The sequence below is a fragment of the Phycodurus eques genome, chromosome 22, assembly GCF_024500275.1.
Source record: "Phycodurus eques isolate BA_2022a chromosome 22, UOR_Pequ_1.1, whole genome shotgun sequence".
Classification (NCBI taxonomy): Eukaryota; Metazoa; Chordata; class Actinopteri; order Syngnathiformes; family Syngnathidae; genus Phycodurus; species Phycodurus eques.
Genome location: NC_084546.1, coordinates 9,851,359 through 9,879,022, shown reverse-complemented (window position 1 = coordinate 9,879,022; position 27,664 = coordinate 9,851,359). Strand labels below are relative to the sequence as shown.

General features: G+C 43.8%; 1 protein-coding gene across 9 annotated transcripts in view; it reads right to left on the bottom strand.

Moving 5' to 3' along the window:
* nrcama (neuronal cell adhesion molecule a) overlaps window positions 1-27,664 on the bottom strand; it is a 32,865-nt gene that overhangs the window by 3,999 nt on the left and 1,202 nt on the right. The window contains exons 2-30 of one of the 9 annotated variants that reach the window (XM_061668487.1): window positions 19,684-19,731; window positions 12,115-12,260; window positions 11,386-11,403; window positions 10,961-11,066; window positions 10,474-10,667; window positions 10,273-10,395; window positions 9,988-10,158; window positions 9,817-9,864; window positions 9,370-9,481; window positions 9,114-9,298; window positions 8,859-8,990; window positions 8,016-8,159; window positions 7,831-7,942; window positions 7,419-7,733; window positions 7,226-7,350; window positions 7,016-7,045; window positions 6,624-6,725; window positions 6,339-6,536; window positions 6,197-6,267; window positions 5,528-5,753; window positions 5,329-5,444; window positions 4,163-4,376; window positions 3,961-4,083; window positions 3,686-3,862; window positions 3,085-3,153; window positions 2,155-2,277; window positions 1,906-2,061; window positions 1,495-1,626; window positions 1,138-1,216 (exon numbers count right to left, since the gene is read on the bottom strand). In XM_061668487.1, coding sequence (XP_061524471.1) covers window positions 1,138-1,216; window positions 1,495-1,626; window positions 1,906-2,061; window positions 2,155-2,277; window positions 3,085-3,153; window positions 3,686-3,862; window positions 3,961-4,083; window positions 4,163-4,376; window positions 5,329-5,444; window positions 5,528-5,753; window positions 6,197-6,267; window positions 6,339-6,536; window positions 6,624-6,725; window positions 7,016-7,045; window positions 7,226-7,350; window positions 7,419-7,733; window positions 7,831-7,942; window positions 8,016-8,159; window positions 8,859-8,990; window positions 9,114-9,298; window positions 9,370-9,481; window positions 9,817-9,864; window positions 9,988-10,158; window positions 10,273-10,395; window positions 10,474-10,667; window positions 10,961-11,066; window positions 11,386-11,403; window positions 12,115-12,238 — 3,725 coding nt within the window. In that variant the 5' untranslated portion in view covers window positions 12,239-12,260; window positions 19,684-19,731. The remainder of the gene's footprint in view (window positions 1-1,137; window positions 1,217-1,494; window positions 1,627-1,905; window positions 2,062-2,154; window positions 2,278-3,084; window positions 3,154-3,685; window positions 3,863-3,960; window positions 4,084-4,162; window positions 4,377-5,328; window positions 5,445-5,527; window positions 5,754-6,196; window positions 6,268-6,338; window positions 6,537-6,623; window positions 6,726-7,015; window positions 7,046-7,225; window positions 7,351-7,418; window positions 7,734-7,830; window positions 7,943-8,015; window positions 8,160-8,858; window positions 8,991-9,113; window positions 9,299-9,369; window positions 9,482-9,816; window positions 9,865-9,987; window positions 10,159-10,272; window positions 10,396-10,473; window positions 10,668-10,960; window positions 11,067-11,385; window positions 11,404-12,114; window positions 12,261-19,683; window positions 19,732-27,664) is intronic. The other 8 variants (XM_061668488.1, XM_061668489.1, XM_061668490.1 and 5 more) reach the window with 8 other exon arrangements.

Below are 27,664 nucleotides of genomic sequence, written 5' to 3'. Positions count from 1 at the left end.
TGCCATTACATCAATGCTAATTTCCTTTAGCCCATCTATGGCATTTCACATTATATGTTAGCATTCAAGTAGCCCACTTCCGTTAGACAAAATTACATGGTATGCTTATATATTTTGGTGCTTTAATATACAGTCTTCTCTCGCTATATCGCAGATCACCTATTGTTCACCATCGGGCATATTTTTGCGGTTAAATGTGTTTTAATGAATAAAGTATAAATAGTGAACAGCACTACTGTGCATTACTGTATGTTTAAGAGTTTAAAAGGTGTGTGAGTCTAGAAAGAGTATGGTAGAAGTTAATAGGAATGTGGGGAAGATTAATAAGTGTCTGCGGAGGTTCTGACAGCTTTAAAATATGTATAAGTAATCCCACAAAAAATGTGCTCGCTACTACTAAAGTACAAAACCTATTCTATTGTCCACACTGCTCATCTTACGAACAATGTTTCATTTGTGCTATTTAAATTGAGTTTTCACGGCAAGTGACTCCATTTGAAAACGTCCGCAGTGCCTGTCTGTGCCAGTGGCAGGTGGAACAAAAAAAACGAAAAAAAAAAAACATTTTCTATATTTTCTCCGGAACCCATCCTCCAATTTTCTAAATTCTTGGTACGTTATACTTGCGCTGCAGTGCATTCCAACCAGATTTGGCGTTGTTGACAGACGGTCATTTTTGGGAATTCTCGTCACCTTGCTACTTGAAGCAAGCCCGCTTCTTTTTTTGGAGAACTGTGCGAGGAGAATCGTCTTTTTTTTCCATTTCCTCAAAGTGATGTTTTGTAAATGTAGTCTAATCTTTTGTTTTAGTGCGAGGATAAGAAAAAGCCAGGAAAGACAACTAACGATAACTAATAAAATAGATGTTGTCTTCTCTCTACAACTAAAACTAAAAAAAGTTAATGGCATTAAATGTGTTAAAGTGGACAAATACTGTGCTTTTTGTTCATTAGATGGTTGTTAGGGTTTGTTTCGATTTGGTCTTGCCTCTGTTGTGTTTGGCATAGGAGTCCCGTGATGAGAGTGTCTCTGCAGCTTCACAGAATCTTCTATGTACAAATAACCACATTAGGTGAGAAAGTACCAATGGGAAAGAAAAGAAAAAAGACAAAAATGAAAGTTGTGTATCCCTCTCACCTGTATTCTCCAAATGTGCCATCGTCCTCCTTCATGGGTTGGATCTCTGGGTCTTGGTGTGCTTCTTCTTTCTCTTTCACTATGGATTAGACACAGATGATTCAAATCAATAGGGTTCTCATTTTAAGATGCTGTCTTGGCCATTTTGTGCGCTACCTTAAAAAAAAAACAATCAAAAAGCCCATTTTTGTCAGGATTGCTCGGAAGATCTATTTCCTGAATTTTAGCATTGGAGACGTGTTTTGCGAACACCTTCGGGCTCTGGCGCTGGTAATATTGGTAAAATACAAGTCGATTTGAACATTTCTATCCTGATTTACGAAAAAAAAAAAAAAAAAAAGACGTGCACGCGAGTACCTGGATATTTCCCACCCTTGTTCCTCTTGATGAAGCAGACGATGAGGAGCACCAGGATAAGCAGAGCGATGGCGCACATCAGCCCAATGAACCAGCCTTGGGTGGCGATGTCCACATGCCGACTGGGCACGGCTACAAACGCACAAAGATTGAGCCCGTTGGAAAAAGAGTGTGGAATACAAGCCGATATTGGAAGTACCGCTAGATATTGACGTGGCTATAAAATGGGTTACTACGCAATGATGAACAGAAATAAGGGAAATAAAAGGGAGCAAGAACAGCAAAATGAAACTTTTACAGATTATTTTTACTGCAACTTAACATGCGGGGACACAAGTCAGAACCTACTTTCTGAAATGATTAATGGGACTAATGAGAGATAAAGAACTACGCTGAGGCATGCCGCCTCACCTGGCACTGTAACCACCTCTTCACTTGTGGTGTGGAGCGTCGGCCCGGCCGGGTCTCGAGCTACCACACGCACCCTATAGGACGTCCCTGGCTTTAACCCTTTTAAAATATGCGAGTGAGAGCCGTTTACCGACTCCTTTTTCCAGTCCTCTTTACCTGAAATCGACAGTTGTGGGTGGAGAGGAGAGACGTTTACTTCCCGAACTCAATTTGAAGATTGTATTACAAAACACCAAGAGTCAGCCTTACTGTTTTCTACCATGTATTCCACATAAATATTCTTATGGTGTCCAAAGTATTCCCAAGTGATCAGCGCGCATTCCTCCGACACTGATGTGTTCACGATGCCAAACACGGGGCCTACAGAGGGCGCTAAGTACACAACAGGAAGGAAAATATGCTTTTATTCCAAAATGCGGTAATACACCCCTCTCAAAAAGTTCCAAGAGTGCAGTGTGGAATCACCTCCAAACCCCTCTTCTCACGCACATAAAAACACAGTGACCCCATATTGGTATTTATTCAGCTAATGTTAGCTAATGTCAACATTTTCATATACACTTGCATAATAACACGACTTATTCGTGACTCGTCCGTATTATTTTGGAAAACTAAAATCTCACCGCATGAGCAGCGAGTTGTGGAGGTGACTCCACAGGTCTCAAAAGTTAAGGGATAGTCAGCTGTTCGGTGAAATTTCAGGATGAACCTAAATCCACTCCCTTTACACATGAACTTAATTCAACCTTCTCTTAACTTTTGAATTAGAATAGGTATTCAAACACACGTCTTTATCATGCTGTTCACACTTTTTAACATCATGAAACCCAAACAAATCCTAAAAACTGATCAACAGCAGTGTGATTCTTCAAACAGGATGTTGGGGGGGGGAATACAATTTTTAAAAAACACCTCTAGTGAATTTTGCCGTTCAGCTCCTTGTTAGAAGACAGCAAGTTGGGCAAAACAACGACTGAAATATTTAACATTCAAAAATGCATTCAAAAGTTGAACGATGGTCAAATTAAGTTCACCTGTAAAGTTTATAGAGCATTTTAGATTCATCCTGAAATTTCACCCCAATGCCCAATATCCCGAACTTTTTGTGAGTCGTGTAGTTTTATGATTGTATAGGGTAAAGTCGGTGGCTTTAAATTCGAAAGATGGAATGCTGTGTACCCTTGTGAAGCGGGGGGTGCGCAGACTGAGTGACGGGGGAGGTTGGGTGAGGAGGGGGCTGTGTGGGGCCTGAAAGAACACGGAAAACAGTGAGACAACACAAAGAAAGTGAGCGGCGACATGCTGAGGTTCAAGAGCACTCGAACACTCGGTCGTAGCCGTACGAAAAGTGTACACAGCATGCGATTTGATCACATTATTATTATAGCTCCGTCACTTCAAAGGAGGGGTGTGCAAACGTTTGCACTCAAGGTCCACATTTGATTTTATAAAACACAGATGGGCCAAGTTATTTGTCGAGGTGTTAAAAAAATATATATATATTTATTTATTTTTTTTTTTATATTTTTTTTTAAATGTGACTGTAAAATATTTAAAATTGTTTATCGAATAAATCCATTTTCTGTACCGCTTATCCTTATCAGGGTCGTAGATGAGCTGGAGCCAATTGCAAGTGACTTTGGGCAAGAGGTTGGTAAAATAAAAAGATAGTGGCGACAATGGAGCTTGAGTGTGGCAGGACCTCGCGTTTGACTTGGATTCCGTAATTAGGCTCATATAATTCCCTGTAATTGTGAAGCTAATGTCTGAGCTCACGCACTTGTTCCCATGACGGCGGAGGCCTCTTTGGTGACGTTGGCGCCAGCGCCTTTGATGGTCTTTGCGCTCAGGTAGAACTTGTAGAGCACGCTGGAGTTCAAATTGTCCAGCGTCACGGTGGTCTCGTTGACCAGAAAATCCATGACCTTGACCGGCCCCACTTCGGTGGTATTACTGACTGAGAAAGACGTGAGAAAGTAAAGCACAGGCATGTTCCCCCCCCCCCCCCCCCCCCCCCCCCCCCCCGCCACATAGACGTGACGTGGCTGCTCGTACCTGGCTGGTATTTAAGCGTGTATCCAGTAAGGCGTCCGTTTTTGTTCACTGGTGGGCCCCATTCCAGAGTAAGAGAGTCCAAACTGGGATTCAAGACGTTTAGAAAAGAAGGTGGTCCTGGAACTAAATCCGAACAAGACACTTTGCTTACCATAAAGCTAAATCCGTTTTTTTTAAAAAAGGCAAAATTTTGTGCACGTACCTCCCTCGGGTGTCTCAAATTGCTTCTCCTGACTCTGAGGACCTTCTCCTTTGCTATTCAAGACCCTGATGAAGATGATGTAGAGGCTGTACGGCTGGAGGCCCGGCAGACGTCCCTCGGTCTGGTTCCCACTGAAGGTCAGAACTTGGTGTTGTGCCTCTTGATCCACTTCCTCCTCAGTCTCATGCAAGCCTCGTTCGCGACGGTAGTATACCTGTGTGAAAGTGTTATTTTGAGGCTATTCAGGTATAACATTCTCAGGACTCAGTTACTTGAGTGCAACATTTAGTGAACCATTAAATGCTTCTTTGAGGTTATTTTGAGGTTAATGTACTTAAGTATAACATCCTGGGAACCATTAAAGGTTAATATAGAGTTATTTTGGGGTTACTCAAATACAACATTCTAAGGATAATAAAGAATCCTTTAACTGTATTTTGGGGTTACGATTAAAGTTTTTTCAAGATTATTTAGGGTTTACAGTAATTGAGTATGCAATTCTGGGAACCATAAAGGTTGGGAGTTACTTGAATGTAACATTCAGCCACCCATTAAAGGGGCCTTAGAGGTTATTTTGGGGTTACATGAAGAGAACATTTAGAAACCCACCAGGAAATATTACCAGGGGTAATTCTCGACCAAAACTAGATTCTAGTGTCTTTTTAATCAAGTTGAACATTCTACATCAATACATAATATATTTTTTTAAACCCTCAAAATGCTTGACTAGGCGAGGATAATCCGCCAATAAGTATTTTGGGGGTTGGTTCACCCCCGAAAAAGACAAAAACAAAGAAAAAGGGGGAAAAAAGAAAAATAATTGGGATATTTATTTATTTAAATGTTTTGTTTCATTGGAAAAAAAATGAAATAAAATCTGCCAATACTGCAGGTGAATCCACGTGTGCCAAACCACAAGTACGCGGGGGTCCACTGTATTTAAATACTATATTTCATCTCAGTATACTTTGTCTCTCCGTGCTTTGTTAACCTGCCCCTGACATTTGCGTCTGCAGGCAACTCATCATTGAATGAGCTTGTTGCTGTGTGCTGTTAGAGAGAAACATTTTACCCTCAAGTGTCAGGGTTGAGGGTAAACGCGTACACAGCCTTCCTCCGCTCAAGGCCTCGCATTTTGTTTGTTCCTGGGAAGGTCCGAAGCATACCTTGTAGCCCTTTAGTTTCCCACGGACTGAGTGAGAAGACACCGGCTCCCAGTGCACTTGTGCCACGGTGCTGTTGTGAACCATGACCAGGACGCCATCGGTGGCGGACAAAGGCACTGAAGTGCAGCCAAAAAAGTGAACCGGTTACCCAACATTTAGTCTATTTTGTGAGAAATTTGAACCAAAAAAGGTCACTCACAGTCTTCCCCGGAGTAACCGACGACGACTTCGGCCTCCGGCCCGTTGCCATAGTCGTTCAAAGCCTGAACTTTAATCTCGTAGGGTACGTAGACTGGAACTCCGGACACGACAAAATGTGAAGAGTTGGCCACCGTCTTGGAGGACCAATCTTGATCCACATCACTCTGTCTCCACAGCACCTTGTACTCCAAACCGGGCCCATTTGACTGGAATCCTGTGAGCGACTAATCAAGACATTTTGTTGCTCTGAAAATGATTATTTATTTACAACAAATAGTATATTTTTGGTCATCGATCCATTGCAGCTACATATAGTGACAGGCAGAACAACTGAATGCCCTACTAGATGGCAGAAGGTACGTAGCGAGTATATTTGTGAGTAAATTGAGACGGGATCATTATTATTTCAGTATATAATACAGTTTGGTGGTGTGCCATGAGATTTTCCTCATGTGAAATATAGTTTGTTCCTTGGCTCAATAGAGCTTAAGTAAGACTGACATAAGGAGGTGCTTCAGGCCTGGCTTGACTTTACATTGCCACTAGATGTCACAATTGTTTTTTTTTTTTTTCCAAAGCATAACGGTGGAGACAGCCCCAAAGCCTCATGGCTACTTCATCCACCCTACTATCACCGGAAAACCTAATCCCTCAGCCCCTCGCTTACTTTCCAGGAGATGACAAGGTTGCCAGGTTCTGTTCCTTCTCCATGAACATCTGAAGGATTCTCATCAGGGGCTGGAATGCCAAAGAAAGCAGACTCCATGAATAGGCTACTTTTAAATATTAAATTTGTGTTAGATACCTACCTGCTGGGTTGGTTCTGTACTGGCGCGACGGCTGGCTGGGTTGGCTGTAGCCCACCTGATTCTTTGCCAGAACCCGGAAGGAGTAGTAGACATACGGCGAGAGGTCTAGTTGCGCCGTGGTCCTCGTACCAGCAACCTCTGTCATGTTGACCCAGATGCTGGGCTCGTGCAGCAAATCCTCGTACTGGATCAAAAACTCTTGAGAAAGAAAATGACCATGTTGTAAGCGTTTCATATTACAATATAAAACAGTTAAACATCACCTTTAAAAAAAAAAAAACATACTTTGTGTGGGACTGTTGTGTTCATCGCCAGGGATCCAAGTGAGCTGAACACTCCGCTCGGTCTGGTCAGTGAGTTCCAGATCAGTGGGCGGGTCAGGTTTCTCTGCGAAAATAAGATAGTCCTTAGAACTACTGGGGGGGGAAAACAAAAAAAAGAGAGAATTTAGAATTTTTTGTTCATTTTATCGAGTGGTGGTGGGTGACCGGAAATGTTATTAATAACGAAGGAATGAGAATTAAAACAAATATATATATATATATATATTGAGGTCCATATAAAAAAAATACAAACATATATTACAATATTATTATTATTATAAAAAAAAGGTTGTTAGGTGAGGATGAGGGTTCAAACAATGTCACATGACTACACTGTAGACAGTGTATGTTTACCGTAGACAATAGCTGGCGTAGGAGTAGCCTCTGAGAGAGTAAGAATCAAGAGTAGAGTACACAAAGTTAGTATAAGTGACACATAGATGAGACAGCAGAAGAAAAGCAGGAAAAAGTTGTCAAATATCAAGTGGAAGCTTCTGTTTGCATGAGTTCTATACTCTCAGTAGTGCCTCAAAGTGGACGCAGGAAAAGAAAGAGCGGAAGTACCGACGACAGTAAGCGTGGCACTGGCGGAGTCCCGGTCCAGGGTAGTGTTCATGATGCACGTGTAAGTGCCCGCATCTTCATCCGTCACGTCTTTGATGGTCAAACTGTCGGCGTCCACCTCAAACCTAACAAGTAGAATGATGTCACCTCATTTTTAATGAGTCGCTCCGAAGAGACGATGCGTTCAGTATACCTCTCGTCGTCGGGCAGTTCGCCGCTGTTTTTGAGCCAGGTCATGGTGGGGATGAGGGATGGGTCGTGTTTGACTTTGCATTCGAACACGGCGCTCGTGCCTCGCTGTACCACCTTGTATTCCGGCTGCTTCAGGATGCGTGTGGGGTCTTTAACCTCCAGGAAGACATGGTTCTCCTTGACGCCCAGGTTGTTGGTGGCAATGCACGTGTACTTCCCGCTGTTTTGCGACTGGGCCACATTGATCTCCAAAGTACCATTCTCGTGGATCACATAGGGGTCCTCACTCTTAATACTGATCTGACTGTCTTTGAACCTACAAAGAAAAGCATACATATAACTCCCCAAATGTTGTGGGTAATTGATAGCAAACAGGTGTTTTTTTTGTTTGTTTTTTTTAAAACATTTTTTACCATGTAATGGTTGGTATCGGTGAGCCGAAAGTGGCGCAGTGTAGTAAAGCAAGGCTATTGGTGATGACCTGGTACACTTGGTTGGGGGGAGTGAGCACCCTCGGGGGCTCAGCTACATGATCAAAGTCAAAATGCCCATCAGGCTTTTGCGAAACTCCATGCCAACGCTGATGTTTCTGACTTACCGAGCACACTGACAAACGCGTTGGCGATCAGGTAGCCAAATTCATTGGAGGCGTTGCACTGATAAACGGCACTGGACCCAGACTGCACACGGCTAAGAATCACTGTGTCGGCATCCACCTTGCGGGTGTGGTCTTCAGGAGCATCTAGCGAATTAAAGACCATATAAACGAGGGGAAAAAATATTTCACAAGCATTGCCTAGTTACATATAAGGGTCAATAACGGTGCATTTGATGTACATACATACATTTTTGTACATATAGGAGTTTCTGCAATATATATCAACTTGTGAACGTCTCCAAAAAAAAACAAAAAACGTCTTTACCATTATTACGATTCTATAAATACAACAGTGTAATGGGTTTAATGAGTAGTTAGGATAATTTATGCACTTGTATCTGCAGTTTCAACTCACACGGTTTTTATGAAGCTGTTTGTCTTTCCCGATATGCACTTTTATATTTACCATTATGCAAGAAGTGTATTTCAGCGCGTCACCATCATGTGCTCTGTGATTGCGTTCTATCAACAAAGCTTTGGCAAAATTGAAGTCGTTATCATTGTTTATGATTTTTCTGAAGCTGAAGAAATCTTGATGTTCAGATTACATTTGCATTGGACTGCTGTGAAATCTGTGTATTGATCTCTTCATTGTCTTTACTATAATGGCCTAAAATTTTAAACCATCAATAGCATTTTGACAATAGGACATTAAGGATAGAGGTTTCAGCATTGGAGACATTTATCCATATGAAACCAAGGCCCCAAAAAAAAAAAAGTGTTCTGACTCCTGACTGGTATTGATGAAATTATATGAAAAGGACCCATAAGCACTGCACTCACTTTCTATGGGAACTCCATTGACAAACCAATTTATATCCGGCTTGGGGTCTCCATTGACTCTGCAAGTCAGGATGCCAGTCTCATTTGGGGCGAGGATCAGGTTCCTGGGAGCGCTGATCCAGAACGGAGCAGCTGTTAAATAAAACGGAAATAAGAAATCGAGAGAAACACGAGAGAGCTCAGGGAATAACGACTTTCTAGCCCGTAGGATTTAGGGGCTTTTATGGTGCACTAGGTGGATAAAGGTGTTCCTACCTTTGACATTGACCTTGATGTTGTGGTGTGCCGTGCCCAGGCGGTTGGTGGCCGTGCAGGTGTAGTCGCCGGCGTCGGCTTCGCTTACGTCCAAAATCTTCAGGGTTTTCTTGTAGTTGAGGAACGACACCCTACTGGTCGGCAGCTCTCCTCCGTCTTTCTGCCAAGACATCTCCGGAGTGGGCCTGCCGCGGTAACCGTTATTCACCTTATTCTGTTGCGGACGCATTATTGGTATAATAATACGCATACTTACAAGCCTTCGGCGATGCATTCCAGTTCGAGAGTCTCCCCTCGCAGGACCATCTTGGTGCTGGAGGCGCCCAGAGGCGTCATAAAACCAGGACGCCGCTCCCCCGTCGGGTTGGCTAATCGCACGAAGAGAGAGCGCAAATGAGATCAAATTTAAGGCTTTTTGACACCGTGAGACAAGGAAGGAGTACGGGAAGTAATGACAGCTCACTGAGGGCATCAAAGTGGGTAAAAGGGGCAAACAATAAGGGCAAAGTTGACCACAACACGTAAGGACCAAGAGGTGCTTGTTGGCTTGTTGAGGGTTAACATATCTGGTGCCTTCTATCTTCAGACAACTTTAGGTTAGTAGTCACAATGTGTGCGGGGTGGAGTTTGTAGGTACATGTCACATGGTTGGGCCAGGAGTGGAGTGACACCACAATGCTGGACATGAACCAGCAACACTCACCACTAAAGTTAGTGACATTGTATAAAGAGGTGTCATTCATTGTATCCACTGTAACAGAAACAAATCATAAGCATGCAAAAACGGGCAAAAATATTTGATTTCACACAGGCTTTTCTGGTCGATAATAAATTAACACGCGCTGTCAAATCCGTGGGTTAGGTGCAGACTTACTCTCCAGCACGGTGACGGAGATGGGCTGCTTCTGCTGGATGGTCTGTGTATAAGGGAAGCGGGCATAGCAGATGTAGTCATTCCTGTTGTCCTCCGGGAGGACATTGGAAAAGTACAAGTCTCCGTTCAGGGCCTGGGACACTCGATTGTCCAGCGGCAGTCTCTGGAAAACTGAGACATTTGGGTTTTTTTCCCCCCCCCATTACGTAGTTGCATTTTTTTTTTTTTTTTTTTTTTTTAAATCCTAGAATTTGAAAATGAGGCTCAATCGTAACATAGACTTACTGTTATCCATCCAAAATATAACGGGAGGGGGCAGCCCTGCCGGGGGTCGGCACTGCAGCACCAGCGAGACCCCCATCTGCACTGTGATGGCCTCAAGTCTTTCTTTCGACCACAAGGGGGACCCTGGGAGTCACCAACATCATCTACTGTAAACCCAAGCATAGTCATACAAAATATGAACACGTGTATATGAATTCTTACTGGACTGTCTGATGACAATGTTGTTGGAGATAGCCGTGCCGTGATCATTGTGGGCCGTGCACTGGTAAGTCCCCTCGTAGGCCTCGGCTTTTTCCCCACTGATGTCAATGACCAGAGTTCCCGAACTAGGCTTCATGAGAACTTTAGAGTCTTGCTCCACATCAAAATGGCTCCCATTCCTCGTCCAAGAAAAGCTAATATACGAAAAACAGCACAAACCTTTCATTTTTATATTTTATGGTTGAAAAGGAATTGGCATTAATCATTAATTGAGTTGCAGGAGGCTGTTTCCACGCCGGCTAATTCAATCTGACAGGTATGTGTGTTTCTTGGTCGATTGCTTTCCTTGACCACCGTTGCTGTGGCAACTCTTTTTTTCCCCCCCCCTTCTTTTTAAATCTTTGGTCTAGAACAGATCAATCATTTCATAAAAGGGAAGATAAAACTGAAATCAGTGGTAAGAATTGTGGCGGGTGCCGTTTCTCACTTGGGGTGGGGCTTCCCCTTGGCTTCACAGTGGATGACGATGTTCTCCCGTGGGTCAAAGATGTAATCCTTCGGTGACTGTAGCGTAATAGTCGGGGGCTGGGGCACTGCAAGAGTAAGAGTTATTAACGGTAGTCATTAATAGGCATGCGATGATGTTTTTTCTTTTTTTAGGGCACATCACAGCAAGCGACACAAGAAGGACAAAAGTATTGGGACAGTGAAACTCATTGGCCAAATAACAATCATATTATTATTGAGTCGTGTCCTGAAACTTTTGTGATAACAACTTAGAAGCACTCCAAAAAATGCTAATTTCATTTGCATTTCTAATACAACATTGTCACTGCATGCAAGAATGCAAATTAAAAAAAAAAAAAAAAAAAAAAAAAAGCCCACACTAGGTCACAGTTGGTGCAAACTTACATCCTTCCAGGACCTTAGCTTTTTGTCCACCAGGTGAACGCAGACGCACAGCGACAGAATATTACGGAGAGGTGTTAGTTTTTGCAGTGAGCCAAAAAACAAAACACAAACAAACATCACAGCTTCAAGTGAAATAGAGCTTTTTATTGAGCTATTGGTCTGCTTAAATGCACAATAGGGGCACTCAATGTTATATAAAAAAAAGTCACAATTATATACAGGGTGGTTGAAAAATAACTCCCTATTTTAAAATACTTTATCATTATTGATTTATTGTAATGTTTTCTTTTTTTTTTGTTGCATTTGTTCTTTAAATGGAGCAAATCTACTGTACCAAACCAAAGACTTTGGAGGAAGTTGAATGGCTCAATACAAGAAGTTACGCCTTTCATCCCACTGATGGTTCTAAGTGAAACCATTTGACGCGATTCCTGGGCTAACTCTGGTGCCCATATAGAATTTTAGATCAAAACTAACGCTAACTTTCCTCTCATATCAATTTCTTGTACAAATTCATACTTTAAAGAACAAACAAAAATATTACAATAAACAATTTGTAAGTATTTTGAAAGTTACTTTTCAATCACCCTGTCCATTAGGTACACCTGCATTGCATAATGAGATCCAATACAAGAGGTTTATCAAAAGTTATTTTTTCAGATCTTGCTTTGGACCTCATGTTATGGGCATTTCATGAAATATCATATTGATGAGGTAGATTAGCCTTACGATCAAGGGGCACTTCGAGCGCTGATGTCATGTGACTCAAGAGGATCATGAGAAGAACAGCTCCAGAACCCGAGGACCTCATGGTATTCTCGCCCACGATCAGGTGGACCACGGTGAAGTCCATATCTCACCGGCTCAACTGTGCACTGGTGTGAAAGGTAAAAAAATTTTAAATGAGGTCCAACACTGTTTTATTTTAAAAAATAAAATAAAATAATACAATTTAAAAAAATAAAAGCACACAAAACAACACCAGCGAGGGTCCTTTGGCCTTATCTGGTACACAGGCATTTACAATAGACATTAGGATCCATTTGTGACTGGCATTTCTGAGTCACTCACATGACATCTCTCCGACCCTGGAGGTAAAACCAAGTGCCGATTACGACAGCACCCAACGTGTTCGCCGTTAAACATGTGCCACGCCAGGGCACCCGAGCGGAACCGTCACGGCGAGCGACGACCCGCGGGCCTCTGCAGTCTTTCGTAAAGAGACGCGGCGATACGTGCAAACAAACAGAAGCATGTTGACTTTAATGGGCTTTGGCAAACTGAATCCTTAAGCGCAAGAACATGTGAGCATTAGGCCATTCTTATGATCAAGGGTGAAAAAAAAAAAAAAAAAAACACAGAATGTTTGGAGTCCAGATTTTCTCCAGCTGAGCTCGGTAGAGTGTGTGCTAATGGGGCCTTGGGCGAAGACTAATTACACTCACGCGTCCAACTGCGTTCTCGGCTCACTGGTACCAAAGCGAAGCGAACGCCAACATTAAAATCTTCAAATATGATTGCGAGGCTCAAAACGACGCAGACGCTGCAGTGATTCGCCTGTCGATCTCCCGTTCCATTCTTCCCTCACCCGTGAACAAGACCCCAAGATACTTGAACTCCTCCACTTGGGGCAGGATCTCATCCCCGACCTGGAGAGGGCACGCCACCCTTTTCCGACTGAGGACCACGGTCTCAGATTTGGAGGTACTGATTCTCATCCCAGCCGCTTCACACTCGGCTGCGAACTGCTCCAGTGAGAGTTGGAGCTCACGGCTTGATGAAGCCAACAGAACCAGATCATCTGCAAAAAGAAGAGATGCAATACTGAGGCCACCAAACCGGACCCCCTCTACGCCTCGGCTGTGCCTAGAAATTCTGTCCATAAAAGTTATGAACAGAATCGGCGACAAAGGGCAGCCTTGGCGGAGTCCAACCCTCACCGGGAACGAGTCCGACTTACTGCCGGATATGCAGACCAAACTCTGACTCCGGTCATACAGGGCCCGAACAGCCCGTATCAGAGGGTTCTGTACCCCATACTCCCGAAGCACCCTCCACAGGACTCCCCGAGGGACACGGTCGAACGCCTTCTCCAAGTCCACAAAACACATGTAGACTGGTTGGGCGAACTCTTATGCACCCTATAGGACCCTGCCGAGGGGGTAGAGCTGGTACACTGTTCCACGGCCAGAACGAAAACCACACTGCTCCTCCTGAATCTGAGATTCGACTTCCCGACGGACCCTCCTCTCCAGCACCCCTGAATAGACCTTACCAGGGAGGCTGAGCAGTGTGATCCCCCTGTAGTTGGAACACACCCTCCGGTCCCCCTTCTTAAAAAAGGGGACCACCACCCCAGTCTGCCAATCCAGAGGCACTGTCCCCGATGTCCATGCGATGTTGCAGAGGCGTGTCAACCAGGACAGCCCCACAACATCCAGAGCCTTTAGGAACTCCGAGCGAATCTCATCCACCCCCGGGGCCCTGCCACCGAGGAGCTTTTTAACTACCTCGGTGACCTCAAACCCAGAGATAGGAGAGCCCGCCTCAGAGAACCCACACTCTGCTTCCTCATGGGAAGGCGTGTCGGTGGAATTGAGGAGGTCTTCGAAGTATTCTCCCCACCGACTCACAACGTCCCGAGTCGAGGTCAGCAGCGCCCCATCCCCACTATACACAGTGTTGGTGGTCCACTGCTTTCCTCTCCTGAGACGTCGGATGGTGGACCAGAATTTCCTCGAAGCCGTCCGGAAGTCTTTCTCCATGGCCTCACCGAACTCCTCCCATGCCCGAGTTTTTGCTTCAGCGACCACCAGAGCTGCATTCCGCTTGGCCAGCCGGTACCCATCAGCTGCCTCAGGAGTCCCACAGGCCAAAAAGGCCCGAAAGGACTCCTTCTTCAGCTTGACGGCATCCCTCACCGTTGGTGTCCACCAACGGGTTTGGGGATTGCCGCCACGACAGGCACCGACCACCTTACGGCCACAGCTCCGGTCGGCCGCCTCAGCAATGGAGGCGCGGAACATGGTCCACTCGGACTCGATGTCCCCCGCCTCCCCCGGAACATGAGCAAGGTTCTGTCGGAGGTGGGAGTTGAAACTCCTTCTTACAGGGGATTCTGCCAGACGTTCCCAGCAGACCCTCACAATACGTTTGGGCCTGCCACGTCGGACCGGCATCTTCCCCCACCATCGGAGCCAACTCACCACCAGGTGGTGATCAGTTGACAGCTCCGCCCCTCTCTTCACCAGAGTGTCCAAGACATGCGGCCGCAAGTCCGATGACACGACCACAAAGTCGATCATCGAACTGCGACCTAGGACACCCTTATGCTTGAACATGGTGTCCGTTATAGACAATCCGTGACAAGCACAGAAGTCCAATAACAGAACACCGCTCGGGTTCTGATCGGGGGGGCCGTTCCTCCCAATCACGCCCTTCCAGGTCTCACGGTCATTGCCGACGTGAGCATTGAAGTCCCCCAACAGAACAATGGAGTCCCCAGCGGGAGCGCTCTCCAGCACCCCCTCCAAGGACTCCAAAAAGGGTGGGTACTCTGAACTGGTGTTTGGTGCATAGGCACAAACAACAGTCAGGACCCATCCCCCCACCCGAAGGCGGAGGGAGGCTACCCTCTCGTCCACCGGGGTGAACCCCAACGTACAGGCGCCGAGCCGGGGGGCAATAAGTATACCCACGCCTGCTCGGCGCCTCTCACCGTGGGCAACTCCAGAGTGGAAGAGAGTCCAACCCCTTTCGAGAGGACTGGTACCAGAGCCCAAGCTGTGTGTGGAGGCGAGTCCGACTATATCTAGTCCGAACTTCTCGACCTCACACACCAGCTCGGGCTCCTTCCCTGCCAGAGAGGTGACATTCCACGTCCCTAGAGCCAGCTTCTGTAGCCGGGGATCGGATCGCCAAGGTCCCCGCCTTCGGCCACCGCCCAGCTCACACTGCACCCGACCCATATGGCCCCTCCCACAGGTGGTGAGCCCATGGGAAGGTGGACCCACGTTACCCTTTCGGGCTGTGCCCGGCCGGGCCCCATGGGTGCAGGCCCGGCCACCAGGCACTCGCCTTCGAGCCCCACCACCAGATGTTATGGCTAGCTTCGGCTTAATTACAAGCATGTGGTATTGCACAAATGATCTACCTGCGATGACTCAACACAACATCATTGCAAAATGACCCGACCTCGGATAAGCGTAAGCAAATAGTTGTAGTTATTTCAATCCTGTTGCAAAATTTGTCATCATCATTATATATGACCATATCGGTAAGTAATATAACACTGATAATTGTTAAACGCATCCCTCAAAATTCCTACTAAATTGAAGCAGTCAAATGTTATTTCCCCCCCACCCCCACTCACTTTAGTTGTTGTTTATAAGTGCTTTCAAATGATAAACAAATATAAACAGATACAATGGAACTTGGAGTTATGAATTGAATTTGTTCCGTGCCCCCGTTTTCAATTAATTGCACGCAAACCGAGGTAATGTTTCCCCTTGAAATGAATGGAAAAGCAATTAATCCGTTGCAGCCGCAGAACGACATATTTCCTTTATTATGATTGTTTTGTGTTTAAAAATAAATACTGCACAATATAGAAATAGGTGACAACAATTTCTGATGATGAAATAACAGTGGGTTTGCTTGCAAATCACTGTGTCTTAACCTTTTCAGGTACAGTCGCAGTGTCTTAACCTTTTCAGGTACAGTAATGTTTACATTAACTGTCGTTACTGCTAGCCCTAAATGCTCACCACCACATCCCACAATGCATTGCAGCTTTTGCGTTGCATTGTGGAAATCCTGCCCATAAAAGTTATGAACAGAAATGGTGACAGTTTTTCTGTGGTAGATTATTTTTTCTGGTAGCAGACATTTTTTTTCTGACAGCAGCATTCTCGACAGCTGAACACAAAAAGCATCCCAAAAGATTCTCATGCTACATTCCCGATGACCAACGCCGAGAGGAGATGTGTTTGGCTCGTGGGCGCCTCATCGCTCATCCTCTGACTCATGGTTGGAATCAAAGGTCAAAGAGGAACCCTGCAAGCACAGACACTGCCTCAGTCACTCCGTCCTTGTGCCTTCAATTCCCTCCCGTTGCCCCACACCGCCTCATGACAATGTTATTATTGGACACACGATCGGACTAAATTGGAGGACGCGAGGCGGAACATAAAGCTCTTGACACAAAACCCAAGTGCCCCTTTTTTTGATTGGATCCTAAAGCAACATTCTAAGTTGGTCAGTGCACAGCCTTGTCACACAGAGAAGCTGAAGGCTGGCAGCCTGACGAGGCAGATAAGGAGGACGAGAGGCGTGCGTCAGGGGAGGGTGGCATGCAAAATGGACATCGGCTGTCACATCAGTAAAAATACGTTGACATTTTCAATGTGAAAGAGTTATTACTCAAATAAAATGTAATAACAAGTGAGTAGTTTCATTGAGAAAAGGGAAGGCATTTTTCTGCTTCCATCTTGAGGCATCTTGATGCCGAGGAACTATTACTGTATGTTGAAGTGTGTGTGAGGAGCTTCATTGAGTCAAAAGTAGTGCTTTGCCGCCATCTTGTGGCATCTATAGTCATTTATAAATCTTTTTTAAGGGTGAGGGTTTCGTCAATTACTTGCAGATTTTCACTACAGTGGGGGTTCACTGTAGTATACGCTCCAAAATTAAGAAACAAAAACACACACCTTCCTTTGTCTCCATTGAGGCGCATACCCAGAGAGTCAATCAACAGAATAAGGAGTCAGAACCAAGACAAAACACAAAGCACCACGAAGGAGAAGCAACCGTGGCCTGCGCTGCTGCTTGACATATAAGACTCAACTCTCAGTTACGCTGACAATAAAGCTGAGGATCGAGCAGACTTTGTCTGTGCAGTGCTTAGCTGACATCATGCAGCTGTTGAAATGAAAGAAATGCGTGCATACCACTCCTCTGTATAAAGAGATGAAGAGGAAGCCTTGCCCCCGGGCTGCTTCACATCTACTTTTATAAATCATAACCAAAAGCAGTTTCGTCTCAAACCCCATAAAGAAGTTGCAAGGTGAGAAAAGAGCTCTACTTCTTGAGAGAAAAGCCCAGACCAAAACCATTTGCAGACACGGGACACTGAGCCAAGGTTAAGTGCTTTGTTTGAAGCTACATTCATACCGCAGACAGTCCCTGGCTAATGTTGCACTTTTCCCCACACTGTCTGGGACAGCATGCAAATTGTTATGCAAATACTGTACAATCCAGGGAATAACATGGTTTGTTGTGTAGATGTTTCTAGTAGTGAGCTTTCATTTTAACCTCTTCAAAGATGGGACTCTTAAAACCCACCAGTAACTGCTGACCCTATCGGGAACGAAATTGGGAGTTGCCTGGGATCACATGCAACTGCAACAAAGAACCTCACCAACGGACCATCCCCGTTTATTCCGGGGCGGTTAGCCATTCTCGCATCATCCGCACAATCCCTGCCGGCTTTGTGAAGTGCTGATGGTCAGCGAGATGCGGCCCGTGTCTCTCTTACATCCGCAAGCGCTCCGACCTATTGTCCTCCTGTGTTGTTTACCACCGGCATAGCGCTGAAACGGCAGGGCTACTCCAGGGCATAAAGTGACAACTCACAGAAGAATTCCCTGTAAGAGGTACTAATCATATGTTGATTAAATGCAACACAACATACCCCTTGAAACTTGGCATTTTATTGTATAACTAAGGTAATCCATACATATAGCAACTAGGTCTATTATGTGTTGATTTATGGTCCTATTAGAAAATTGCAGATGTAAAGCACAAAAATCAATAGTCATTCTCACCACAGTAAGACAAAAATTCCACCGGGTTTGTAGACCGGTTCTGGTATGGACGAACACGAGGGCTCCACGATATTGGGGGGGGGGGGGGGGGGTGAACATTACAATATATACTGTGATGTGAAAAAATACAGGATAAGATATTCGTGACGTGAAAACCAGCACGCGTTTCCCACTCTGTATTGTTTGGATAGTTTATAATAGCTTCTGTAGAAACGGAACTATGCTCAGTAGAGCACAAACGTATACAGAGTATGAAGCCTACCTCTATTTAAATGCACTGTAGTATTGAGCAGGTAATAGTCCAGCCAGCTATGAAGTTAAAATCGTTCCTTTTCATGCCCAGGTATATTGTATCGTCATTAGCACATTCCTAACACTATAAATTTGTTTTTCATCAATATTTTATTGGAAATGTTTTAACATGATTTCACTCGTATTTGTCTGTATTTCAGTCTATTCGTTTAAGCAACACACATTGTTGTGTACACCTGAAGTTTGTCCCTTCAACAATGGTGTGGCTCTCCCCCTCCTCCCCATTGTAATAATTAAGGAAGTAGCTGTGGACTCCTCCACGTGTGTTATTTGATTTGAATTTAGCATAACATCAGCGCTAATCCTATTAGCATGGCTAACCATTAGCATCCATTTTATTTACATACATTTTTATTTGTTCACTACAGTTTCTACAAAAGTGGGTCGTGACGAAGCAACAATAGGAAAATGCGGGTCCAATTGTGACAGCAATGGAGAAGCACAGTTATAGACCACTAAAGTAGGGTCATGACACAAGCCAATGTATCATTCCTGTGATTTTAAAGCTGCTATTCCAGGCTCAAATTAGGACACACTGTTGCATAACACTCCTCGAAAATCAGGCAAAACCCAAGAGATTAATTGGTGCCCTGCATATCCGAATAAAAGTATCAAAGGCGGTTTATTTACGTTGGTGATATGGTTTATTAGACAGATGGTACCAAATCATTAGAGCGAGCCTGGGGGTAAATGCACTCTGCGATGTAAACCAAAGAGGGAAGGGCATGATGTGGAAAAAAGGGGCTGGAGGTGAGAGGAGAGTTTATTTGATGCTGCCTTAGTGGCGCAACAAGCTGGTGGTCTCGTCCCCACCACCCCCACCCTTTTTCCTCATCTACCCATCTGTTCGTTGGGATTACTCATAGAGCGGAGCCAAGAGAAACATGTCACGCTTTTTTTGGCATTCAAAACACAATGATGACTCACTAGTTAGAGGTCAAGGTGACACAATGCAGTGACTATTCAGGTAATGATGATAGTAATGGGAGTTGCTGTGTTACACAATACTCTGCCATGTGGGGTGATTCTCAACATAGCATCACTTTACAAACACAATCTGCAGCAATAGAACACAGTAAGCTTGAAAGATATACAGCCAATCATTTCAAGTCAATTTTAAAATACTACTTGCACTACAATAAGTCACCAAGGTCTTTCTTACCTGTGAGAATGTAACCTCAGCTCTCCTCGTCAAGGAATTGGTCCAGATCTGCAACAAAGTCATATCACAAGTGATGAGTTTAGAAGTGAATAATAAACGGAAAGAGCTTGGTGGCATTGAACAGAATTCCACTAAACTTTGCGGAGGTTTCATTGAGGACCCGGATAAATATGTAGCCAGGAATAAATATAGGAACCAAACTGGTAATTTTAGACATTTTCTTTTTTCATAATTTTCCTTATATTTTTGAGGGGAAAATGCATGAATCTCAATAATAAAAGTGAACATTTGTAGTCCAATTGCTTTGCAAATAATATTAATAAAACTAACTGTCAAAGGCTCATTAAATATTCATATTTAATATTAGTGTTATTAGCTTTTTGTTCTTCTGAGGGCAATCAAATCTAGTTCTTATGGGCCTCGAGGGAATGCCCAGTAACGACCGAATCTCGCTGAACATCAGACCTTGAATCGATAACCGCAACATCTCCAGCCATTTCTATTGCTTTTACCAACGTCAGGGGCAAGGGACACACATGACCATCCACAAATACACGCCGAAGGCTTCCCTCCGTGACCGTGAATGCGTTATGATAATCTCTAAAAGAGACCTCCATTCATCTCACATTACCGCTACAAATGTGACAAAGAGACAAATGCAGCCCCGGTCCGACTCGAAACCATTAAAAAACTGCTTCCAGCTCGGCCCGGGCAACTAGGCAAATGATGTTTCGACTGATTGGCTCGTGTGGGAGACGAGAGAGAGAGAGAGAGAGAGAGAGAGAGAGAGAGAGAGAGAGAGAAAGAGAGAGAGAGGGGTCTTTTCATTGAACTGCCCCTCTGTGACACAGAGCGACAGATTGGAAGGCTGGCAAGCCAGGCCCAAGCTGTGACATGTTGCCATGGAAACAAAACCATATAGCGTAAGCAAGACTAAAGAATGGCACCCCTGTTTTTTATCTGAAATTGGGAGTTTCAAAAGCAGTACGCCACAATCGACACAATTTCAGAAGAAGTCAACTGAAGTGGGAGTTTGAGTTAAATGGACCTCAACTGAATTGAACCGAGCAAATCGACACGAGAGAGGAGAAACCCGGATGAAGGAGAGAAACTCGATTGAGAAACGTATTATTAACAGACAAATCTGAAAGCATTTCATCAACAGAGGAATTGAGGGAGCGGAGAGACATGGGGGACCCAACCACCAAGCTCGTGAATGTTGCCATGGCAATGCAAGGCCAAAAATTTCATGTTTTTGGGTTAAAGTCAAAAGCAGTAAGTAAATTGCACACTATTCTTGTCATGGTGGGCAAGTAAATAATAAAAATCTCTCGATACCAAATTTCTTCCGGATGTTTCCTTAATCCTTCCTGATACAATTCTAATTCGATTTTTTTTTCATTTCATTTTGTTTCTATTGAAACAAAAGATAATTTTCAAGGTGTCGATTTATCACAAAACAGTGCATGGGTTGAAAGAAAAAACAGACATGCTGCAATAAAATAAAATTAAAAAAACCACACAACTGAGGTATTAATAGATGACATGGCAACACACTGTGATTGCTACGAATATTGAAATATTCCCTCGGGAGGCAGGCAGGACAACCGCGACATCGTCATGACCATTTGGCTAATGAGAGACGCTGCGTGGAACAAAAAGCCTGGCGCGCTTGGATTTACTGTTTGTGAATGAATTAGCTGTCCAAGTGACTTTTTATGGACCCGTTGGGACTATACATGCGTCATGCGACTGAATAGTTTCGCATTGAGCATGTGACACGGGGCAAAGGACTTTGTGATAAGAAAACTGACCCCGGGTGCGAATAGCTTTGTGTGAGCGTGTGTTTGTACTGCGTGTGCACCTAAAAGCTATGGAAAACATTGCAGCGGCACAATTGGGAAGAATGTGCGGCACCTGCAGCCCATCACACACACGCCATCTGTGTGCGTGATGAGATTTTTTATTTTTTTTTGGGGGGGCCCTCGGGCCAATCAGAGAACATCTGTCGCAATGCCCAAAAGATGACAAATGACCTAATTAAGGTAATGTGTGTCGTATTGCTGAAAAACATAAAACAATGGCCCACAATTGCCTCAACTCTCCAGCTTCCTTATAGTAACAGTACAATCTAAAAAAAATCTGTGTCAAACGTACGTTCCAAATACCTCTGAAGTTTTGTTTCTTAAAATATCAGTTATTATGCACACATTGTAGATTACAAACTGAAACAAAAAGTACTCAAGAAATCCGACATTGTTTTGTAAAATGATTAAAACATTTCATTAGATTAAAAAAAAAAAATCCTTATGTATTTGATTTGTTTTGCATGCAAACAAAGGTAAAAACTTATCGTTATTTATTCTTATATCAGGAATGGTAAGATTTTAGTGGTCCTGCCCCTTTGACATCAAATTGGGCTTGATGTGGCCCCCGAACTACAATGGGTTTGACACCCCTGAATTTCACACAATACAAAAATCCCTAATTGGACACTTCATTAGCTACACCCATACGTTTGAATTCAATAGTAGCGCGGTATGCAAAATTATGCTTGGTAGCTAATGCTCAGTCTGTCAGAGATCAACGTGCTTTATTATTTCAGTTGTAAAAACAGCTATGTACTACTCGAAAATGGATCAAGCTGATTCGTTGTGGATAACGCCAGACAAATCTTCAAGACAAAATGCAGGACGTGTTCTTCAGCCTCGATGGAGGTCTACACTCGACTAAGTGCCCCTTCTAGTATGTCTTAAAAACAGAACCGAAGCAGGGACGGCGGTTACCATGACTCTACAAGTGCCATTTTAATTTCAACAGTCTGAGAATATCCTTCAGATGGGATGTAACACACACACAGACCCATGCACCCTGCAATAAAAACGCAGGGAGAGCAGAGTTTAATCAGAGAGATTTACTACCCCTTGGAAGTTGTTGTTTTTTTCCCCACACCCCCCCCCCCTCTCCCGCTCCCGCCCAAAGGGGTTAAAAGGACAAATCTCCTGTTTCTGCAGTTCCCACCCTTGACATCCCTCAGCAGTACCACACAGGGCACACGATGGAGTCATCAGAAATGTCACATAGAGATTGTGCGGATAAAAAAAGAAGAAGCAGGAAGCAGCATTCCTTGATGGCTGATTGTGTAGTGATTGCATAAAACAACTCCGTTGGGGAATGGATCCAATTTGAAGAAGAAATAGTTGGTTTTCTTGCGATGTATCAATTATTGCGCAATCTCTGTATCGTGATACTGTTACGAGATTACACAGTGTCAGTCTGTGATTTCCACTCCAGATGACAAGGGTGAACAAAGAGGCCTCGTGTATTTAATATGCAGCACAGTATGCCGGCGTCTCTAAAAAGCAAGACCAGAGAACGTTCGAAACTCTATCCCCCAGGAGATTTCAGAAGCTTTAACCACATCGAGAGGGCTTCAACAAGCAGAGCCGGGCCATCAGTGACAAGACATGTCAAAGACACATTGATAAAGCATCCCTTATATCCCTTGGAGACCGTCTTAGCGAGGGAAAGACAAAGATGCAGAGAAAGACAAAAGGAAATGAGAGTGTGGACCACAAAGCGCAGTGGATGAGGGTGGGTAAATACTGGATGGGTATGGCGGTAAAGCATGCCTGGGAGACGACCAATATTGACTGTCTATAGGAAGAGTGTGTGTGTGTGGGGGGGTAAAGCAAAGGAACCTAATATTTGTGCTCTCACTTTGAGATGTTCGAAGGAAATAAAAAAAAAAAAAACTTTAGCAGTCCACAAGTTCATAGAGAGAGTTTGCGTCCACGCAAAATCACAGATTTTTAAGCGAGTGTCTGTATGGGTTTTTACTGTACATAGGCAAGTCGGATTTTAGGACTCCACGCTTTTTTTTTTTAGTACCAACAGCAAAAGAAGAGGCAGAAAAGGCTCTCACGAGAGCTTCTGTGAGGCCATTAGTCTTAGCAAATCTGTGTTGACAGGCCGCACGTCATTGAAAAACAAACTGGAAGGTCAAAAACAAACAAACAAAAAACAAGGATCACCACTCCAAAGCTCAAAGTTGCCGACCCAAGCAGCTTCAACGTCTCCCTTGTGCACTCTTGCACTGCAGCGTGGACGGCCAGTGGCGCTAAGCTCGTGGCACGCCAGACAGCAGGAAGCCGGCTGTAAAAAGGGAGGCTGCGGCCATCTCTGCACAAAAGGCCCCCAGTCAGCACTTTGCCACTCTGAAAACATGCTGTCTGCGCTAATGAGCGGAGCCCGAAGCGTTAGAGACCTGGGTCGTACCCCGGCACAGGCTACGACACCATCTGTGAAAACATGCCCGCTGTTTCATTGGCTGGTCTTTAAAAATGGATGCGCCGCTTTAAGAGCTATTAACAAAATGACCTTCTGAAGAAATACTTCTTAATTCCTCATTTAAAGCAACAATGTGTGGACATTTTACCATAAGCTAGCAGCTTCGCAATCATTGTACAGAAGAGTATTGTATCATGAACATTCCCATGGAAAGCCCAGCCCTAACACACCAAAATAATCAGCTATTTCTTTAGCCTCTGCAACAAAATTACAGGATCCAGCGTCATTAACAACTGGACCAAGGGGGATTCTGGTTAATTAAGATTAAGTAACTGAGTATCCCTCCTAAAGTGGATTTGACCCAGTTAATGAGTCAACAAAGGATCACCCTGTTTGAAAGGAGGGGGCTTGCTTTCACCTTCGCCGATGCCTTCAGGGTCCCCAACTCTAATCACCGGATCAATAACCTCGTTGTCAATGCAATCTCACACGCTGGCACGTATGGATCGGTGATATGTGATCCACACCATCACTCACCATCAAATTGAAAGAAAGGGATTTTAACACTGTATTTTACCACCTTCCCGAACAAGAACATCTGCAAATGCAACCCTTAAAAAAGGATTGTGAGTGCAAGTGACAAGACAGGCCAAGTAATGCATAATTGATCAGTCACTTTGCAGTCCATCTCTGATATACCAAATTATACATTCACATGAGAGAACTGGTATCAGGACAATCTCTGGTCACTTGATAGTCTGTTACCCTGTAAAGAAAAAAGACACGACTGTGGGAATAAAATAACATGCAGTAGTTTTGAAAAAGTTACTTTCAAATGGTTCTTTAAATGCAATTACCTGAAGGGAATATATCATATATTATTAGGAGGCACTACGATTGTACGAGGTGTGTCAGAGAAGTTCCAGGACTGGTCTCACAAAAGCTATTCACAAGTTTTTCCCTTCAAAGTAATCCACCTGGTCAACTGGTCAACAGTGGGCCAGTCAGTATTTTGTAGCTAAATGGTTTCGACCCACACGATGCGATATGGCTTTCCAAAAAGGCAGGGAAATGATGTTACATACAGTATGTGAGGGAATGAAGCATACAGTATGTCTGTATCGCCAAAGCATTAAAAAAAGTTAATGATGATCTTGTTAGCTCAAAAAGAGGTGAAGAAGCAGCTGTCGTCTTCAAATTACAAGAAAAATGCGTTCGGGTTCATCAAGAGAGCGACATTCCATGCGGAGATTACCGCATTTACTGTAGTGAAAAACAATTTTGCCAATGCAAGCACAAAGTGAGTGGAAATGCTGTGGTTTTATGATCAAAAGGCAGTTCTATTTTGAGCCACCATCACAAAAATCAAAGAGGCCACACGAGTCTTTTTTTTTTTTTTTAAGCATCTGTGAATAAATATGTTGGAAACCAAAAAAAAAAAAAAAAACCCAAAAACTTAAAAGATAACAAAACATGAGCAGAGTATATGTGACACCAAGCACCACAGATTTATGGCTAAAAGAGGCCAACGTGTAAAATGCGACCGACTTTAATGTGGCTCGAAATCAGGACGCATCACAGGAACAAACAAGAAATGACTTCCATACAGTGACGGCGGCCACAATGGGCGTCCTGAGAGCTGCCGTCACACGCATCAAACGAGAGGCCAAATGACATGCAAATTTTCAACAAGCACCACAGATCAGTGCGCCGCAATCTTTTGAGTTTTTCTGGTTGAAAATTGGGAATGGTACCACTTTTTGCCATCCTTCAAAATGTAATACATTGCCTCACAATCCCGATTTCCAGGTGAACCTTTCTTTCCAGATATCTCTCCAGGCAAATTCCTTCATACGTGCGATGACGTGCGTTTGCTTTAGCAGAGGATTTATGTGTTATACAATGTCACACTCCGGCCTATTTTCATACACACAACATATTTCATGTTTACATAAGCCGGTGACAATCGTCACCACGCTTCTGTGGCCAAATCACATTTCCTGTTTGAGGCCAAGTGAAAAGATGACGATTCAAAACCACACTGTATTGTCACTTAATTAGTTTACCTATTAACAGACACTGAGAACTGACTGTTCTTATTGGGTTCTTCCCATTGGACTGTTGATTGTTTTCGAACAAAAAAGATGATGAGCAAAGGGAAAAGAAAGAAGATCTCTCTGGCGACAGATCATCAGCAGATAAGCAAAGAGAGAGAAAAAAAACCATTTTCAAAACTAATAATGTCGTGTCAAAGGATCAAAAAGATTCTGAACATGTCTCAAAGTAGCCGAAACTAATGTTCCCAGAAGAGGGCAAATAAAATACTGAAATCAGTACAGTAATGGCCTATAAATTAAATTAAGCACGATGACTGTCAAGACTGATTGGCTCTCCCACTGGTCATGTGATAAGCAGGAGCTCTTTAATGGCTTCGTTGACCTAAATCCTCTCTAATCATTTTCCAACTGTGACAAAGAAAATGTTATTTTAGGCGTACTGTAAAATGAATTAAGCCCCCAACCATTGAATTTGTTTGATTGCCCAGTGCCTCATTCCTTAACACTAATGGACGCTAGAAGACACATAACCTAAATTTACAGTTAGCTGATTTTTGAAGGTGCTGCCAAGGTTTTTTTTTTTTTTTTTAAATACATTTTGACAAATCTGGTTTAAAGTATTGCTCAAGTATGGGATGGGACCCATTTAGCTCTAAAAGATGACTGATGTTAAATTATGTGTATTATATCAAAAACTAACAATGGTAGATCTGTTACATTCCATTACAAGCAAATATGAATTCTCTTTCAATTTAACTTTAAATGTAAAGAGTGGATTTTTGCTATGATTGATTCGTGAATGTTTTCGGTTTTACGGATGATAGCAGAATCCTTGCCCGTGTTGTTCTTTTTCTTCACCGGTGACATCCACAACCCGTCGGTCTTGTACCGTATAGCGTCGGCGTTCACCAACTCGCCCATCTGGCTCCTGCTCAATCCACCGAAAGCAAGTCATCTGAAAGCCTCGAAAGCCCTCTCCAGCCTAAATCTGACACGGACACTGAAGAGCAGTCGTCGTTTCACAAAATATTAACAATGGCGCTGCATTGGAGGTCAGGAACCGCGTGTGTCATTGGAGTAATCCCCCGCCTCCAGTCGTACTTCAGACACATCCCGTAACACAGCCCCATGTCGACCATCGGTCTTGTTTTACTCCTCTTCACTTAACCTTTTTTTTTTTTTTTTTCATTTGTACTCTTCTGCCCTTTCTGTTGTCTGTTGTATTTCTTAACCGCCTGTCCTTGTTTTACACACGTGCCTTTAGCGGTGCCATGTCTTGTCATTGGGTGGCACTGTACCCTGAAATTTTGTACGTTTGACATTTACAGCTTTGGAACATACCAGGTAGAAAATTACAGGCCCTATGGAGTACATGGAGTTCTAGTGATCCTTAGAAAGGCATAATAAAAGTGTCCCAAAATTAAAGTTCGGCACAATCAAACCCAAAATAATGTGTCCTTGGCCCCTTTGGTTCGCTCCGAAACCCCCACAACTTCACGGTATGATTTTTCCACTTCATCAATCCTCAGCCAGTCACGCTAATTTAATATAATTCACGCTACTTTAATAAAAACAGCCACCCAAACGCGGCCCAGCTGTGAAGCAAGCGCGCAGGTTACCGGAGGGCGTATTCG